Source organism: Sylvia atricapilla, chromosome 17 (assembly GCF_009819655.1).
Source record: "Sylvia atricapilla isolate bSylAtr1 chromosome 17, bSylAtr1.pri, whole genome shotgun sequence".
Lineage (NCBI taxonomy): Eukaryota > Metazoa > Chordata > Aves > Passeriformes > Sylviidae > Sylvia > Sylvia atricapilla.
The window spans coordinates 10,362,539-10,378,893 of record NC_089156.1 but is presented as its reverse complement, the minus strand read 5'-3'; the positions used below and the strand labels follow the sequence as shown (position 1 = coordinate 10,378,893).

The 16,355-nt window shown below is 43.3% G+C and overlaps 1 protein-coding gene across 3 annotated transcripts in view; it reads right to left on the bottom strand.

Annotated features, from left to right (window-relative positions):
* Positions 1-16,355, bottom strand: part of HECTD4 (HECT domain E3 ubiquitin protein ligase 4) — a 66,027-nt gene that overhangs the window by 22,708 nt on the left and 26,964 nt on the right. For 2 of the 3 annotated variants that reach the window (XM_066331598.1, XM_066331599.1), the window contains exons 19-46: positions 16,109-16,262; positions 15,721-15,821; positions 14,718-14,916; positions 13,709-13,828; positions 12,486-12,590; positions 11,668-11,831; positions 11,107-11,340; positions 10,781-10,973; positions 10,521-10,625; positions 10,349-10,437; positions 9,864-10,039; positions 9,059-9,194; positions 8,772-8,913; positions 8,512-8,678; positions 7,826-7,972; positions 7,361-7,545; positions 6,799-6,952; positions 6,282-6,562; positions 5,685-5,874; positions 4,772-4,853; positions 4,014-4,216; positions 3,696-3,831; positions 2,900-3,082; positions 2,500-2,670; positions 1,804-1,973; positions 1,361-1,476; positions 435-538; positions 52-213 (exon numbers count right to left, since the gene is read on the bottom strand). In XM_066331598.1, the coding sequence (XP_066187695.1) occupies positions 52-213; positions 435-538; positions 1,361-1,476; positions 1,804-1,973; positions 2,500-2,670; positions 2,900-3,082; positions 3,696-3,831; positions 4,014-4,216; positions 4,772-4,853; positions 5,685-5,874; positions 6,282-6,562; positions 6,799-6,952; positions 7,361-7,545; positions 7,826-7,972; positions 8,512-8,678; positions 8,772-8,913; positions 9,059-9,194; positions 9,864-10,039; positions 10,349-10,437; positions 10,521-10,625; positions 10,781-10,973; positions 11,107-11,340; positions 11,668-11,831; positions 12,486-12,590; positions 13,709-13,828; positions 14,718-14,916; positions 15,721-15,821; positions 16,109-16,262 (4,369 nt within the window). Of the gene's footprint in view, positions 1-51; positions 214-434; positions 539-1,360; positions 1,477-1,803; positions 1,974-2,499; positions 2,671-2,899; positions 3,083-3,695; positions 3,832-4,013; positions 4,217-4,771; positions 4,854-5,684; positions 5,875-6,281; positions 6,563-6,798; positions 6,953-7,360; positions 7,546-7,825; positions 7,973-8,511; positions 8,679-8,771; positions 8,914-9,058; positions 9,195-9,863; positions 10,040-10,348; positions 10,438-10,520; positions 10,626-10,780; positions 10,974-11,106; positions 11,341-11,667; positions 11,832-12,485; positions 12,591-13,708; positions 13,856-14,717; positions 14,917-15,720; positions 15,822-16,108; positions 16,263-16,355 lie in introns of all 3 variants that reach the window. The other variant, XM_066331597.1, reaches the window with a different exon arrangement.

The window sequence follows — 16,355 nt, the reverse complement described above, 5'->3', positions numbered from 1 at the left end:
TGCTCTGTTGGATATTCAATGACAAAGTGTTGGAGAGCTGTGGGGTCTCACCTGTACTGGCACTGGGGAGGTGGCATAGATAAAGGTGCCCCGAGGAAGTCCTCCACCTGCACTGGGATCAGCCAGGAAGGTCACAGCAGTGAGGTGTGAGGAGAACATGCAGGCTCTCACTGGGGGGAACACCCTGGATGGGCTCCACGTGATTTCTTTGGGCTGCAGACACAACAGAGCAGTTTATTCTACCAAATACAATTCAAGTTACCCACTAAAATACAACCATACAGTTAATCAGGAGCACATTTAATACAACTCCAACAAATCCCATCCCAATACAGAAATTCACATTAAATGAGCTATTTCAAGAATGCCCCCAGTTTGGGCAGCAGCAGGGGGTTCTCCCAGGGCAGAGGGCTCAGCACTGTCCTTGAGCTCACCTGTCTCCTGTCTGCTTGCAGGGGAGGAGGAGGGGGCCGAGCACAGTCCCGGTACAACATCCGTAACCTCTCACACTGCATCTCCACAACCACGAGCCTCTCTCCTGCAACAACAACAACCCAAACCAGGCATTAGCTCCCAGCTGCTTCCTCGACTCCAACAGTGCAGTCTTAATGCAGAAATAAATATGATATTTACACTTTGAGGGGGTTTGATCAGCCTCACTTACCTAAACAATGGAATTAAGGGTAAAATTTAACATACGTAAGTATTTTCTCGTGTTTAATTTGTATTTGTTTTGCAAAGGCACTGTTATGGTAATTAAGATACAAAGTTCATTTTAGTGAGCAAGTTTATGGTGCAGCAAAGGGAAAAAAGCAAAAAAATTTGTCTGCTGTCAAAAAAATCAGTCCTTGTCCTTTTACACCTAAATCCTTTGGCTCTTATCCTTCACTTCAGCCGCTTTTTCTCTGGCATGTTCCTAAAAACTTGCCCCTGAACTAAGATTCCTACTGGGCCCAGTGCTTATCCTTTAACAAGGAGAGCTCAAGGATCAGGAATATAACAAAGCATTGAAAAAACCAGCAAAAAAGATCCTAAAAAGAAAACATACAAATGATAATGTCAAGGAATGCAGAGTAGGATATGCTGGAAGCAAGGGAAGTGGAGAATGGAGAAGAAAACCAGGACTTGCTTCTTTGATATACAGAATGATCCTGTTCTGGACTAAATGAATGCCTAGTGTTTAATGATTTAGGCTGATTATATTAGCTGCTCCTCCATCAGCAGCTCTGCAGCTGTGACAAGACACTCTGTCCTGTGCCAGCTCCTACACTCTGAGTAGCTGCAGGAGAAAACACTGAAATGATTTTAAAAGCTGCTCTGTCTCTGACCTGAATATGCCAAGAAGGTGTTGGCTACATACCAGGGCTGCACTCCTGGGCCACCAAATTCAGAACTTCTACAGCAGCTGGGCACTGTTGAATGAATTCTTCACAGAATGAGCTGTCTTCCAACAGCTGAGCCATCACCAGGCATGCTCTGAACAGAAAAAGAACACATTTAAAGTGTTACAAAGTGTGTGCTGAATTCAAAGCTGGCTTTACAGTAGTGAATTCAAGGGTTGTTTAAGGGTGGTCTTAACCCTGATTTTAGCTGGACCCTCCCCAAAGGCAGCTTATCCCAGCTTCATAAATGGATTTACTGAAGCATTTGCTCAGTGTGTTGCAGGCATACTCATGAACAACACCCAGACACTAAAAGGGAGCAGAGAGGAATTCCTGCAGTCCCTTGCTGCACACCCCCAGAGGAAGGGCACAAGACCTCATGCAATTCCCTGGGATGTTTGTGCACAAAGCCAGGACTCACCTGGTTCTAATTTCAGCAAGAAGCCGGACCACTGCCATTACTGGGGTTGAGCCATCTCCTGTTGCAGGAAGTGAGGTGTGAATAGAGAGACTTCCCTCCTGAGGGAGCAACATGGACTGGACTGCCTGTACTACCTTCTCAGTAATGGACAGTTTATGAAGAGGCAATGCCTGATGGTGGGGGGGCACGGTAAAAAGTTAAATTCAAGTAGTTAGTTTCTAAGAAATGAGGGTGTTTTATTACCTGGAGTTAATTCTTGTATTTTACTATCCCAAAATCAGCACCAAATACCAATAAAAGAAAAAACCCCCCCCCCCCAAAAAAAAAACAAACAAAAAAAACCAAAAAAAAACCAAAAAAACACCACAACCAAACCCCAAACCAAGCCACAAATTAACAAAAAAAAAAACAAAAAAACACCCACAAAGAAACAAAACAAAACAAACAACCCAACCCAGTATGCAATGGAATATCTTTAAGCACAAAAGATGAATATTTATGTTACTTGAATGAGAACTTAAACACATTGTTAATATATGCTTAAAAGTAAGGCAAACATTACAAATCATTTACAAGCAAAGATGAAGCACTTTTTTTTTTTAACGTGCTGTAGATTAATAGTCAGTAGTATGCTGTGACAGAAATAAAGCAAGAATCAAGATTATACTGAATATTGGATGTTTAAAACTCCCATACCTCAGATCTTGGAACACAGAGCCTAGATAATGGAATAGTTAAAGTGTCTGATGCCTGGGAGGTCTTTCTAGTGTCTATAGTGGTGGGTGGGAATTTGACCGTGGCTATACCTTCTTGCTCATTAATAGATGCCACAACTCCAATGCTTCCTGCTATTCCTTTGCCTAAAACCTACAACCAAAGAAGAGCTGCATGAGATTGAAGGTGTTACAACCAGGAATCAGTGTCTGACATCACACACCAACTGCACACACAAGCACAGGGGGGTGTTTGAGGAAAAAAGCTCCACAAGCTGCTGTTCCACAAGCACATCCTGCTCCCAAGGATGCCAGTGCAGGGAAAACCTCAGGAGAGCAGCAATTCTCATCTAAGATATCAAATATGAACAGCACTGAATTACCTGAACTTCAGAACCTATTTTAATTGTCTCCTTAAAGCCACCCAGAGCACACAGGGCAGCCACTGCCTGCCGAGCAATCCTTTGAAGTTTAGCCAGTTTCCTTCCACTGCTACTCCCATTCTCCAAAATGCTCTCTGCATATTTCCCAAGCTGTGGAATGTACATCAGAGCCCGAGACAGAACCTGAAGACAGAAGCAAAAAAAAAAAACCAGGGAACAACTTCAAAGCACAATTCCAACAAAAACCAATGCCCCAAGCCTCCAGCCCACAGAGTCTCAGAAGATTTTTTTTGTTCTTGAAGAGGATTATGTAACTCAGAATATTCCAAGTTCTCTGAAGTGCGAGCACCATCAAAGCCAAGACCATTCCCAAGTAACTTTCAGGATAAAATATCTTGGCAAAAGTCTTTGCTGAAGATTTCACCTAAGGAATAGATTAGATACTGCAGGATTCAGAGGAACACAAAACCAAAGTGTTTGTTCCAGCCAACACTTTGTACCCTCAGAGGCCACAGCCAAGAGAACAGCCAAGGTAAAATAACCTGCCACAGGCAAGGGAACTCCCCAACAAACAGCATTGTTAATGCCTTTAAAGAATGACAGCATATTATCTCATGATGGGTAAATTTTGAGTATTTGTCTCACCCTGAGATAGCTGAGAAAGGGCTTGGTCTGTGCAGTTCCACACCCTGATGTGCAAATCAGAATGGAGCAGCTCAGGCCTCGCTAATCATTAGATTCTCTAACTACTCAACCCCCAGTGAGGAATGTGCCACTCATGGCTGTGTTTGCTCACTTTTTCAGCAGTTGTTGTCCAGATCTGGGCTGCGTTGGACTCTGGGGCCATGAGCAGGCTGTGCAGCAGGGCAATCACCTCTGCTGCCATGCTGTTTGCCACGTGCCCGCTGATGAACGGCCTCACCGGATCCGTCCTGCGCAGGAGACAAAGGCAATTTGACCATTCAGTTCAAAACCACAGCAGGAAAAGAAGCTTCAGTTGTCAATAAGATACACACAAAAAAAGAAAAAGGAAGTTTATGAACGGCCAGGTTATGTTTGGGAGCACTACAAATATTGGTAGAGGGAAAAGCAGAATGGAGGCTAAAGGATTTACCTGGCAAGCTCCGAATTCCTCTCCCTGCAAATGGAAGTTTGTGCAGTCTTCTTTTTGTCCCCAGTGGACAATCCACTGCTGCTCTCTGGATTGACAGTCTCTATGGGTGGCCCCACACTCACTATCAGCCCAGACTGTGCCCACTTGGTTGCCTTTCTAAGAGCTGCAGCAGCTTCTTCTGTAATGACTTCACAGCAGCCACTCTGCAAAGGAAATTGCCATGGAAAGATCTGTTTGGTCACTCTGCTCATGTGAAAGTGCTGAGAACACAGCAAAACCCCCTCCTGCGTGTGTGTTAGTCACAGACAAGTTCTGTCTCTTGCTTTTTATCATCTACAGAGAGATCAGGGATCAATTCACAGCCTTTAACATTCCATTCTTAAATTAACAGTTCAGTTTCTCTGATCAAAAAGCCACCAATGAGTACTTCTGATGCAAACACTCAAGAACACGTCTGAAAATAGAAATGAAATTTTAATTCAAGTGTGTGGCTTGAAACTCACATTACCAATGTGCATTAAACTCTTGAGGAAAGAGAATATTACAAGGGCTTAAACATGACCTACAATGGCTGCAGGAAGAACCAGCTGAAATTCTTTTTCATCATTTACCCCTGTACTGGATCTGTACTTACAGAGGTAAAGGATGAATAAAACGGTATTTAACAAAGGAGTCCTAACATTAGTAAAACCCAAGAATTCTGACTGGCCACCAATTTTTAGGATGTTGAGTAATTCTTCAGTTATTTCTCCTCTTACTTTTGTCATGTCCCGATCCATCTTCACCACCTTCTCCATGTTGGCTCCAGTTCCCAGTCGGAATGGGCGACCTTCTGAGCTACTGTTGGAGGGGAAACAAAACACAGGAGCTTTGTTCTGACTGCTGGAAAACACAGCTGAACCACACAGTCCAATTTCACATATTATGGGTGGTTTGAAATGATTTGAAGCCACCCTTGCAGCTGAATTCTCAACAGCAAGAGAAATATTAGGCAGTAAAGGACATACCCCATTTACAGAGGAAATTTAATCCCATTAAATGCAGCTATTTGCAAAGCAATTCAACCCTTCCCCCCTTTAGGAAGAAGCCTCATGAAATGGTTTTTATTGATCACAAATGCCCAGGGCTTTGAGTTCACCTCTCACTTGTACCTTTTAGTGTAATTTTTAGAGTAAGGGTTCAAAATCAACCCACGGAGTGGGGCAAGATGAAACAAATAACACAAAATGCAGGAGGTGACAGCATTGACATTCAGTGATCCCAACATCCAGGTGGGTGCTGAGAATACTAAAGAATGTTTAATAGCAAATTATTGTCCAGCTTATGCATTATTAAAACAGTGCTTTTAAAGCCATTTTGCCTTGACAGCTCTATTTGTTAGTCCTACCCAGCCGTCACACCATAAATAAGATAAATGATATTCCATCAGAAACACTGAGTCTAAGTAGCTAATTTTTCATGAGATTGTTTTCAGACAGATGAAGATGTTCCATATTCCTTTGCATTATCTGACTGCTTTGCCAGTAAACACAACACACTGGGCAGACACTTTGCTTTCCCATTTATTCTTATATCTAGGATATATTTTTCTGCAGCTGCAGCCCTGGAAAAAAGAAGATAAAGGAAATTGGCAAAATTCATTCTAATTCCAATCCAGTGAGCTGCGATTACCTTAGTAAAGGCTGAAGGACTTCATGGGAGGACTGATCTTCTCTTTTATGGATAAAAATAGAGAGTTTACCATCCACTGCCTCGCTTTCTTCTCCAGGATCTTTATCACCTTTTATGGAATTTTTAGGGCTGGCTTTTGCCAAGGTAGTATCTGGCTCAGAAGCAGTTGGAGAAAGGACTGTCTGGCAGCCTTGAAGTAGAAAGGAAAAAAGAAAACAGAGAAACACAACCATGAATTTTCTTACCCTTGGAACTAATGCTGACACATCTGGGACTTGTCTGAAACATCACTGAGACATCCACTTTGGTCTGAGGCCAGGGACATTAGATGGAAAAGCACAGGAATATCCTGCTCTCAGTGACATATCAGATACCTCCCAATAATTGAGGTTTCTATAAATACCAAAGCCCAGAGATGCTGTGGCTGCTCCTGGATCCCTGGAAGTGCCCAAGACCAACTTGGACTGGGCTTGGAGCAACCTGGGATAGCTGAAGGTGTGGAAGGGGATGGGACTGGATGGGCTTTAAGGTCCTTTTCATTCCAAGATTCCACGAAACACGAGTCCCTCGGGCACAACACCAAACAGCTGCTGGTACCTGGCACAACATAATCCGCCAGCTTTGCCAGGAGCAGGGAGGCAATCTTGGAGGCTGGGTCACTGGGATCATCCTGCTCGCTGTTCAGAGAGGGCACTGAGTAACTCCAGGGAGGCAATTCCACGTTCCCACAGTCCTCAACACTCATGAGAGGCAGAGCAGCACGACACAACTGCAGGATTATAAGCACCAGCTTTGGAGAAGGACGCTGATCCAAGAGAAGGGACAGGAGCTTGGACACACAGGCTGGCTGGCTCAGGATGGCTTTACCTATGTGACTCCTGCAAGGGAAAACAATCTTGAAATTAAAGTCAAATTAATTTATTATTTATAAGATGTATTAAAAGCAATTTCAGCATCTGACAAAACATTTGTAGCAATTCTTCCGTAACTTGACAGCACTGATTAAACACTAAGATTAAGAGTCAGTTTTAGAACGGTTTAAAAAAATCCACAAAAGATCCCACACAGGCTTTAGTACACAGGAAGAAAACACTCCAGAACAAAGGCCTGGTACCTTGAGAGGTCATTCAGGAGGCTGAGGACATCCTGCAGTGCATCATTCCCTGCAGCCTGGTTGCCACAGCACTCAGTGGCTCTGGCCAGGTGGTTGGTGAGGAGGCTGGAGACCTGCCTGGCCAGCCCGGAGTGAACCGCATCAGTGGAACCCCCTTCGGAAGAGATGGAAGAACACACAGCTGTAATCCACAAAGATCAATGGACAGATCACAAATAACACCTGATACATCCACCATTAGCCATGTGTCTGTTAAGTCTGAGTGTGTTATGGGTGAATTCTACCACAGAAGAAATGCCAAACGATCACTCAGAATCTCCGGGTTCTCTGATTATGTTTAGACAGAATCAAATGGCAAAACTTGAAATTATTTCCACGGGGAGGAAAAAATCCAGAATTAAAAAAAAACAACAAGAAGAAAATCCACTGAATTTTGTATTCAATTCTTAAGAATCCAGAGTCCCAAAAATTACGGTGAATGAGTGCCTGATTTTAAATATATTTACACCACTCCTCAGACAGTTCTAACACACAAAGCAGGAGATATTTCCAGTGCTCCTACCTTCTTCCTTCTCCCACTCCACACAGCGGTTGGCCAGCACCTGGAAGGCAGCCCAAGCCATGGTGGCCACCTTCTGCTTCTTGGTCTGTTTTTCATTTGAGCTGGACTCTGTCTGGCTGCTCAGGCTGCAGAGCCTGTCCATGAGCTGGACCAGGCCACTACGCACCAGACACTTCTCCTCGCTCCTGCAGGAGAAATTCAGGCTGGAATTAATTTCTCCATCACAACAGGAATCCAGAACTTGCTGTTAACTCATTAATTAATTAGTTCACTTGGCAGAAAGAAGGTTCTGCCGCTCTTGTCCTCCACAGATGAAATTGTGAGGGAATTTACCTGGATATTCTCAGATGCTCCTCATGATGAGGAAAAGGGATGTATTTATACTATTCAATGCTTCTCCTCAAGGCAAAGCCTACTAAGGCCAGGTGTGGATGCCCCCCTTGCCTCCCCCAAGCCCCTGCACACCTGGTGTAGGGAATGGTGCACAGGAGGCCAATGCTGTTGGCACAGGCGATGGGGTACCGGGCACACAGGGACACCACCGATGTCATCGTCTCTCCAAAAGCCTCCTGGACCTGCTCCACCATCCCACCACACGTCAGCTCTTCAATCCTGTTGGGGGTTAGAGATTGGGAAAGGAAGGCTTCAATTCACAAACTTCCAAAGGTAGCTTTAAGGAAATAACTATCAGTGCATGCTAAGAATTACTCAAGGGAGACTTGGAGGGAAGCTGCAAGTCACTTATGTTTTCATATGAAATGTGTAACCAAGAGAGTGTGGTAGTTATGGCTCAGACATGACTAAATCTCTCTACAAACAAAATACAAAACATCTGTTACATTTAGATGACAGTGTCAGCTAAATCTACCACTAATACTAATTGATTTAATTTATAATTAAATCAAGAGAGGGTACCCTCTCTACATACCTGGGTACATGTCAGCCCAGTATACAAGTTCATCTACTGATAAATGAAAACACTTCTAAAAAGTTTCTGCCTTTTCACCCCACAAGAGTCAAAGTGCTTGTTGCAACCTTAGCTCGGCCAACTTGTGCCCTCACAGCTACTCACTTCTGGCTTTCCCTTGTCCAAAGCAATTTATTCCCTTCCACAGAGACCAAAGCACTGAATTCTGGAGAAATGCACCCACCTTGGCCCTCCCTGGAGCACCATTGTCACCGGGCCCACCAGGTGGGTCACACCCCCGACGCGCACGGCGGCTGTCAGCAGCTCCCTCATGTGCACGAGGGCCTGTTTCCTGGTGTTCCCACGTCTCCAGCGGGTCTGGGCAGCCAGCAGGAAGCTGCTGCTGGACACCTGTGAGGTTTGGGATGAGATTTCTGTTAGACACAAACAAGGCACCTCCCTGTTTTTGAGCAAGTTGGAATTTGGAATAAAATAACAACGTACGGCTTGATCGGGGTTTGTCCCGATGAAAGCAAAGAGCTGCCCCAGCAGGACACTGTAGGTGGGTTTGTCCCTGCTGTCCTCGATGGCCAGGGACTGGAGCAGGGTGAAGGAGCTGCTCCTGTGGCTGGTGACGTGCCGGCGCCTGCGAGGGAACAGGAATGTTACACCCGGCAGCAGGAAGCTGAACCAATCACCACAAATCCTGCTGTGCTGGCAGTGATAAATTTGATCAATTGATCATTGGAACAGCACAGAGGTATGAAGGGGAGGAATAAACCCTGCTGTACCTCTGACTGGCCCGGGCAAACTCGATGTCCTCGTTGCCAATCATCTCCAGGTCGGATGGGGCGGACATGCTGCGCAGGAACACGGGCTGGCGCACGGCGTGTGAGATCACCTTGGCCTCAGAGGCTGATTTACAGGCTGGAGTATTATAAAATAATAATGAAAAAGGTCATTCCTGGTGCAGGAAATCATTTACAAACTGGCTTTAAAATCACTGGTGGATATCCCAGTGGAAGCTGAAACATAGGGTGGGGAAAACCCAGGCTAGGCAAGAATGTGCAGCTCAGATCTGAGAATTTTCAGCCCTGTTGAGAGTTAGATTTGGAATGGAAAGCTTCAATTCACCAATTTCCAAATATAGCTTTAAAAAAGTAATAATCAGCACATGGTAAGAATTACTCCAGGGAGATTTAGACGGAGAACTGCAAGGCACTCATGTTTTCATATGAAATATGTAAACAAGAGTGGTGAAATTATAGCTCAGACATGATTAAATCTCACTACCAACAAAATACAAAACCAGCTCTGAGGATTTTCCTATTTTCAGGTATTACTTCAAATTAGATTTCTTTCGGTTTGGTTAAGTATTTTTCCTCAATAAATCAGGAGACTGAAGTTTAAATTCCACCAATTATTACTCAGATTTTTGTTTACCATCCTCATGGCAATCAGAAAACAAAGACTTGACTTTATTTATTATAAAAGAATTAAATTAAATTAAGGGGAAAATAGTTTAATTTAAAGCAAAAGAGGGAAAAATAAGATATAATAGGTATCTTTAGAAAATGCTGGTAATGACAGATGTACCTGGAGTCTCTGCAGGGGTCCCAGATATGCTCCTTGTGATCCCAGACTGTGCTGCAATAGTCACATGCAACAACAGCTCTGCTCTGTTCATCAAGCTCTTCACCAAAGTTTTTGTCTTTGCCAAGGGATGAGAGGTCTTCTGGATCAGTGAATTCACCTCCTGGAAGAACTTCTCCCTAGGATTATGAAAGGGAAGTAAAAGAAGCCAAGCTGATGTTTGAATGCTTTCAGAAAGGAAGGGTTACTGTGGGAAAGGTCAGCTAGAGAGGACTCATCGCATCAGTTTGTTCTATGCCAACATAAGAGAAAACAGAAAAAAATGGAAAAAATAAACACTAAGTGATACCTTAGCAAACAGAAGGATTATAGGTATTAATATATTTAGCACAGAAATTTCTGATTATTTAATCAGACACTTTCAGAACTCGCTGGAATTCCCCTGAAGCCGCTCCTCCTTTGAGGCCTAAATGTCCTCTAACACTGACCTTAATGCCAGCACCACGTTCTCAAGATCACTCCCATCAAAAGAAACTTCCTTCATTGAACACAGAAGCTCCAGCTCCTTCATCTTGCTCTAAACAAAGAGAAGGAGAAGGATGAACACGTTTTGAGGAAGCAGAGTGGGGCACACGCACCCACAGCAGCCCCAGGGCTCACCTCGTTGAAGTGATAATCATAAAAAAAGGGGACATTGTTCTCCAGCTTTCCATGCATGGCATCATCCACCTCATTCTGCCACTTCTGCTCCAGCTCAGCCACACTCTGAGAAAGAGACAAAAATCACACTTGTTGCACTTAAGGCGTAGAATGGGTTTTAAAAGAAGAAATCTGGGTACATTTTGTATTTCTGTGGTGCTAAAATACACCTTTATTCTCAAAACAAGCCCTCAGTTGTTCTAAATAATATTTTTTTTTACCTGCAGTTGCCTCTCCATGGCATTCAGCTTCTTAAAAGTTTCTCCCATAATTTTACAAAGTAAATCATATTCTTCAGCGTGTTCCTCCTGATATTGGAAATTTATCAGGGACTGGAGCGCATCAACCAAATTGAGGTGTTTAATCACACATGAAACCACCATCTCCTCCATGACTTCTGGCTGGATCACTTCCCTAGGGTTCCAGGGAAAGCCAAACTCATTAATCAGGAGTAAGAGACCAACTTGGACAATTCATATTCATAAATCATCAGATGCTGCATTCACAAACAAGGTTAAAAACCCACAGGGAAACAAGGACTCCTTACTTTATACTGGGTCTAAATTGAGGCCGAGCACGTCCAGAAATTTCCCTGAGCTTGATCATGATTCCTGGGGGCAGCCTAATCCTGGGCAGGTCAAAGTAGTGTCCAACAGGAGGCACGAGCACATCAGAGGGATATGTGAATTCCCTGTCCTCCTCTATGGTGAGAGGCAATGGAGAAGGGCTTGGAGTAAGGGCTGGAGATATGACCCCGTTGGCTTCCACCTGCCACTGGCACCTGCAAAAAGAATTAAAAACCAATGAAAAGGATTTTTATTTTCCCCCTCATTGAGAAAGACACTTCAGTCAATGACACATTACAAAGATTAAATATTAATGGCTTGTACCAAGCATAACCCAACCCTCCTTTAACTCTAAAAAAACATCTCTGGTTTGGAGAATATTCCCTCACTTTTAGGCAGCACAAACTGCTGAAATAACTACAGAAAAAATGATCCAAACATCAACTTAAAGCACAAGACTTGAGCACAACAAGTGACTTTCCCTCAAAAAAACCAAAACAAAACAAAACACCCACTCAGATCAAAATTGATTTTTTTTTTACCTTTGTAAGAGTTTAGATCTTAAGAGCTCTTGACAGGTTTCTTCATCTTTGGTAATTTCTGGCCCGTTGTACAAGATCCTCAGCATGGAACAGGCCAGCACAGAGAGGCCCAGGGCCAGGTCAACCAGGAATGGCAAACCTCCTGACACATCCTCTGAGGATTCCTGCAGCAGAACAGGGAGAAGTTCAGCCAAGCAATCCACCAGGAAGTCCTTTCCAATAGATTCAAGACAGGAGATTTTATATAGAATCCTTTAAACGTAAGATATAGCTTGATATCAACCTTAACTCTTACACAAAAAATGCTTAGCAATTAACAGCAACTTGTAAGAACAACTCAAGACAAGTAGTAAAGGATTTAAACATTATTTTCCTGAATCAAGAAGAAAAGAAGAAGTTATTTTTGGTTCAGTCACCCCAACTTATAGTGGGATTCAAGATTCCCTGTGTTTGATCCCAGAATTCCTCCCCTCTTAGTGGGCTGGAATCATTATTTCCACAGGACATCTTTGTTTTGCAGGTTGTTACAAAGAAATTCTGACCCACAAGCAGCAAAGGATGCTGGAGTGGCATCAGGAGATAGATAAGGCACATTTGTTAACAGCTATCTCCATGAATCCCTGAGTGCCAGCCCATCCACAGGGATCTCTGCATCCCAAACTCATGCTCTTTTCATTTGTCTCTCTGCCCAAACCAGCCACTGCTGGTTTCCACTTCCAAGTGCCCAGCTGGAGGCACGTTTCCATGGATCTGGAATGTGTGGCAGGCAGGGGGCAGTGGAAGCTGAAGCTCTGCCCTGGGATTCCCCCCTGGAATACCTGTGCTCGGACAGTGCAGGCAAAGCCCCACATGGCTTTGTCCGGGGTGTTGTGCTCCCGCCCGCTCCGCATCTCAAAGGAGAACGTCACCGTGTCTCCTTCCACCTTCAAAAATCCACCGCAGGGAGGGGAAAGAAAAGAAAATATAGTTAATGACTGAGGCAAACAAAAGAGGCTTTTCACACAAGTGGGTTATTTTATAGATGAATGCTTTTAATGACAGTTATCTGGGGGTTGTTTTTATCTCAAATGAGGTAGTCTGATTTAAGGTTTTTTCCTTTTTGTAAAGGTGTCTTTTAGTGGAAAACTTAAGTTTTGCTGCTGGCTGGCTACAGTAAAACAAAAAAACCACCATAGCTGTAAAATCAAAAGCAGAAATTAACAGTGTGTTACTTAGCCTTGATTTTCATTGTTTATCTGCAAGAAACCAGGCAATATTTAATAATTCTCTTCCTGAAGGAACACAGACAAGTTCTTCAATTAGAAGAATGACAGCAAATTAATCAAGGAGATGGCTAAAAGAACAGTATCAAAATCCATGTGTGAAAAATAAACCAAATTCCCTTAATTGTGAACAACGGAGCTCTTGTCTGAAATTGCTTTCCAGTTTACTACCTCTTGATTTCTTTTTACAATGTGTTTTTGTTATGCAAATAAGTTTTAGTGTGGGACAATGTAGAAGCACAAATATATATTAAACAAAAATAAAATCATACTGCAGAGAGTGTGAGGGGACACATTGCCAAAGCATTGAAATGCTGAGGTTTCAAGAACTTTGAGAGATTCTTCTTAGTTTTACTGACAAAAGCACCCAATGAAATTTTAAAATCCAACAGAAATGGTTGGAATTTGTTACTTTTGCTGCTTGATATATTTGGGGGTTATTATCCAAGAAATTGACTTTAAGAGAATCTACACAGAACTTCTCCTAGGAGGGTGTACTTAGGAGAAGGCAGTGCCATTAGAGACTGCAGGACTCAAACATCTCCATCAGAAATTCCAGGAAGACACAAAACAAACTCCAAGGGAAGCAGCACACGGAACACAGAGCCGAGTTTAAAGTCCTCCCCCAAGGACACAACAGTTCACTGAGCAGGGATTTCATCATGGATAACTGTACAGTCAAAAGCTTGGAATGCACAGCTGTGAGGGTAAAATGGGCTGGGCATGGTTTCCAAAGGGGATTTTCTATGGGAAAGAGTGGTGGATGGGAAATACTGTACCTTCACTAAGTCCTTGGGCCACCCCGTTCCTAAGACACTACGGCTGCCATATCCCAGTGTATTGCCTCCATACTCAGCAACCTTCCTACTGTTTGTGCTAGGACCAGCATAGATCACCAACTTCAAAACATAAAATACACTGTTAGACTGTAAGAGAAAAACAAGAAAACCTAATAATAATAATAATACTTAGCACTTCCACCGCGCTTTCGACTCTCAAAGCGCTCCATGCATGTGAACCAATCCTCACAGGCTCTGTGAGGGCAGCAGGGTTAAGTATTATTATCCCCATTTTACAGATGGGGAAACTGAGGCACGCAGGGGCTCGAGGGCTTTGGGCCCTGCTCACACAGCAGGGCTGGGAGCAGAGAGCAGGAGCTATCCTGATTGCCCTGAGGCAGAGGACAAACTCCTTCCCTAGCAGTGAGGGGGCTGATCCTGCTCCCAGCAAAGCCAAAGTTTTGTCAGTGACTTTGGTGGGGGTCAGAGTTGAATCAGTAATGGGTGACATTAATATCTCATTAGTTATTTATGAGCACCAGGACTTGCCCTATGCCAAAGCACAAACAGCAGCACTCAGCAAGCAGCACAAGCAGCTCTCTGATAACACAAAGTGGATAAGTGCTATTGGTTGTTTTCTTATAATTCAAGTATTTGTTCCTACAAATCCAGGTAAACAAGCTTTTTATCATCAGGGAAAAAGGAACTTCTCCAGTCTGCCCAGTTTAAACCAACTGTGCTGATCAAAGGAGGCAGCTGGATTAAAATTTGGGAAATAAGGAAAACTAAACATGAGTCAAAATAAGAAAAGTCAAACTTGGACAGTCTGAGCCAGCCTGAAATTATTTTTTACAAAACCAGAACTGATAGAATTTCTGAGGGGAAAAAATCAATTCAAACCTCCCCTCAACCCTCCAATCCCTGGAGCCTCCCACACTTGTCCCATGGCAGAACTCCCACTTTTTTTTGAGGGAATTCCCTCATTGCAGAGGTGCTGGCCCTTGCTTACCTTGTCATAATCATACTGGGAGGAGCATCTGTTGTCAAATCTAAGATACAAACAGCGGGCTCCTGGAATGTGGACAGTTTCCTTAAATTTATAATTATCCCTGACGGGATGCACTGTCTCCACAGTCTTCCCAGCAGCCCAGGGAGCAGGGATCTTCAAACCAGTCAGGAATCCTGGCTCTTCCTTCTCTTCCAGCATCCTGAAATTAAGAGTGAGAAATTGGACCTAAAATACAGCATGGAGATTTCTGTCATTCAGACATTAAGATATAAAGTACTTCAAAATCACCTCTCAGTATTGAGACACACAGACAAGGAAGTGACTCCTGGTTTTAGGCATGACTGTATTGAGGGAATTAATGTATTACATATATTATTATAATTATATATATTATCATCATTATTCATACATTACATATATTCTAATTCACAAAAATCCCATTATCATAAATTCTTTAGTATTCCAAATGCTCCAAAGCTGCAAATAAGCATTTTTATTTCATTTTAGCTGTTTGTTTCTGTTCCTAAGCAGGAGCTGGAAAACTTTGAGCTGAGACACACCATTTAAATGCAGGAGTTAAAAATGTTATTTCTCTGTAAATTAAACCATTTAACAGCTTTGCAATGGTTTTAATTCTGTATCTCATGCTGCCAGAGCAATTTACATTTTCTCTTGATGGTTCTCCTTAGCCTAATTTATTGTGAGAGGAACATTTAGAATTAATTTCTAATGCTTGAGGTGAGGAAAAAAAAAACAAAACCAAACCATATTCTGTGTAAACAACCTGAAGTTATTAATAGTTTAATTCTACATGCTGCACAAAATTTGGAACTAAGTGCCTTTTGCAAAAGCTTATATAAAACTGAGACAGCCTTAGAGATCATTCCAGCACATCTTAAAAATTAATTCAAATCAAAACTGCTGCTTTATCCCACAACAATGGTCAAATAGACATTATAGATCAGCTTATCCCATGCAAAGACCCAAATGTAAAGAAAATCACCTCTCATCAGGTAACTGCTTCCCTTTCTGCTCTGGAGCACAACTGGGGGAACTGTTCAGTTCTGAGAAAACTGGAGACTGGGTTTTAAGCAGCAGTGCAGTCTGTGGCCCAAAATACACAGTGTTAGGGACATGCAAACCGTAAAGCATTTTAAGAGCTCATTATTGAAATAATTAACAATCCTACTGTTGTTATTGACAATAAATCATTACTGAGTAGCTCCTGGAGCAGCCAAATTTAACACTGAGCATCAGCAGCTTTGGCAGCTGTTGAGAAACTGTGAACTCTGGTGTGTGGATGAGTCTCTGGAGGAAGCTGAGCAGCATTTTGGAGGCTGCAGGCCCCAGGTTTGGCCCTGGGCAGCCCAGGGGTGGCACAGAGCCCGTACCTGGCTGGTGTAAAGGACCAGCTGCACCAGCTGAGGCATCAGGGCATCAGCCATGGTCAGGGTCTGCAGGTTTGGGTGCATCAGGGATGTCAGCAGCACAGGCAGCAGGTGGCCAAGCATGGTGGCCTTTGTGATCTGCTCCAGGCCTTTTAACCTGGAAGGAGAGCCAAAGTTACACAGGAACAATTCTTTTCATGGAGCAGCACTTCTGGTTTTAGTCACTTCTGTTTCATCTTGGAACAGCAAT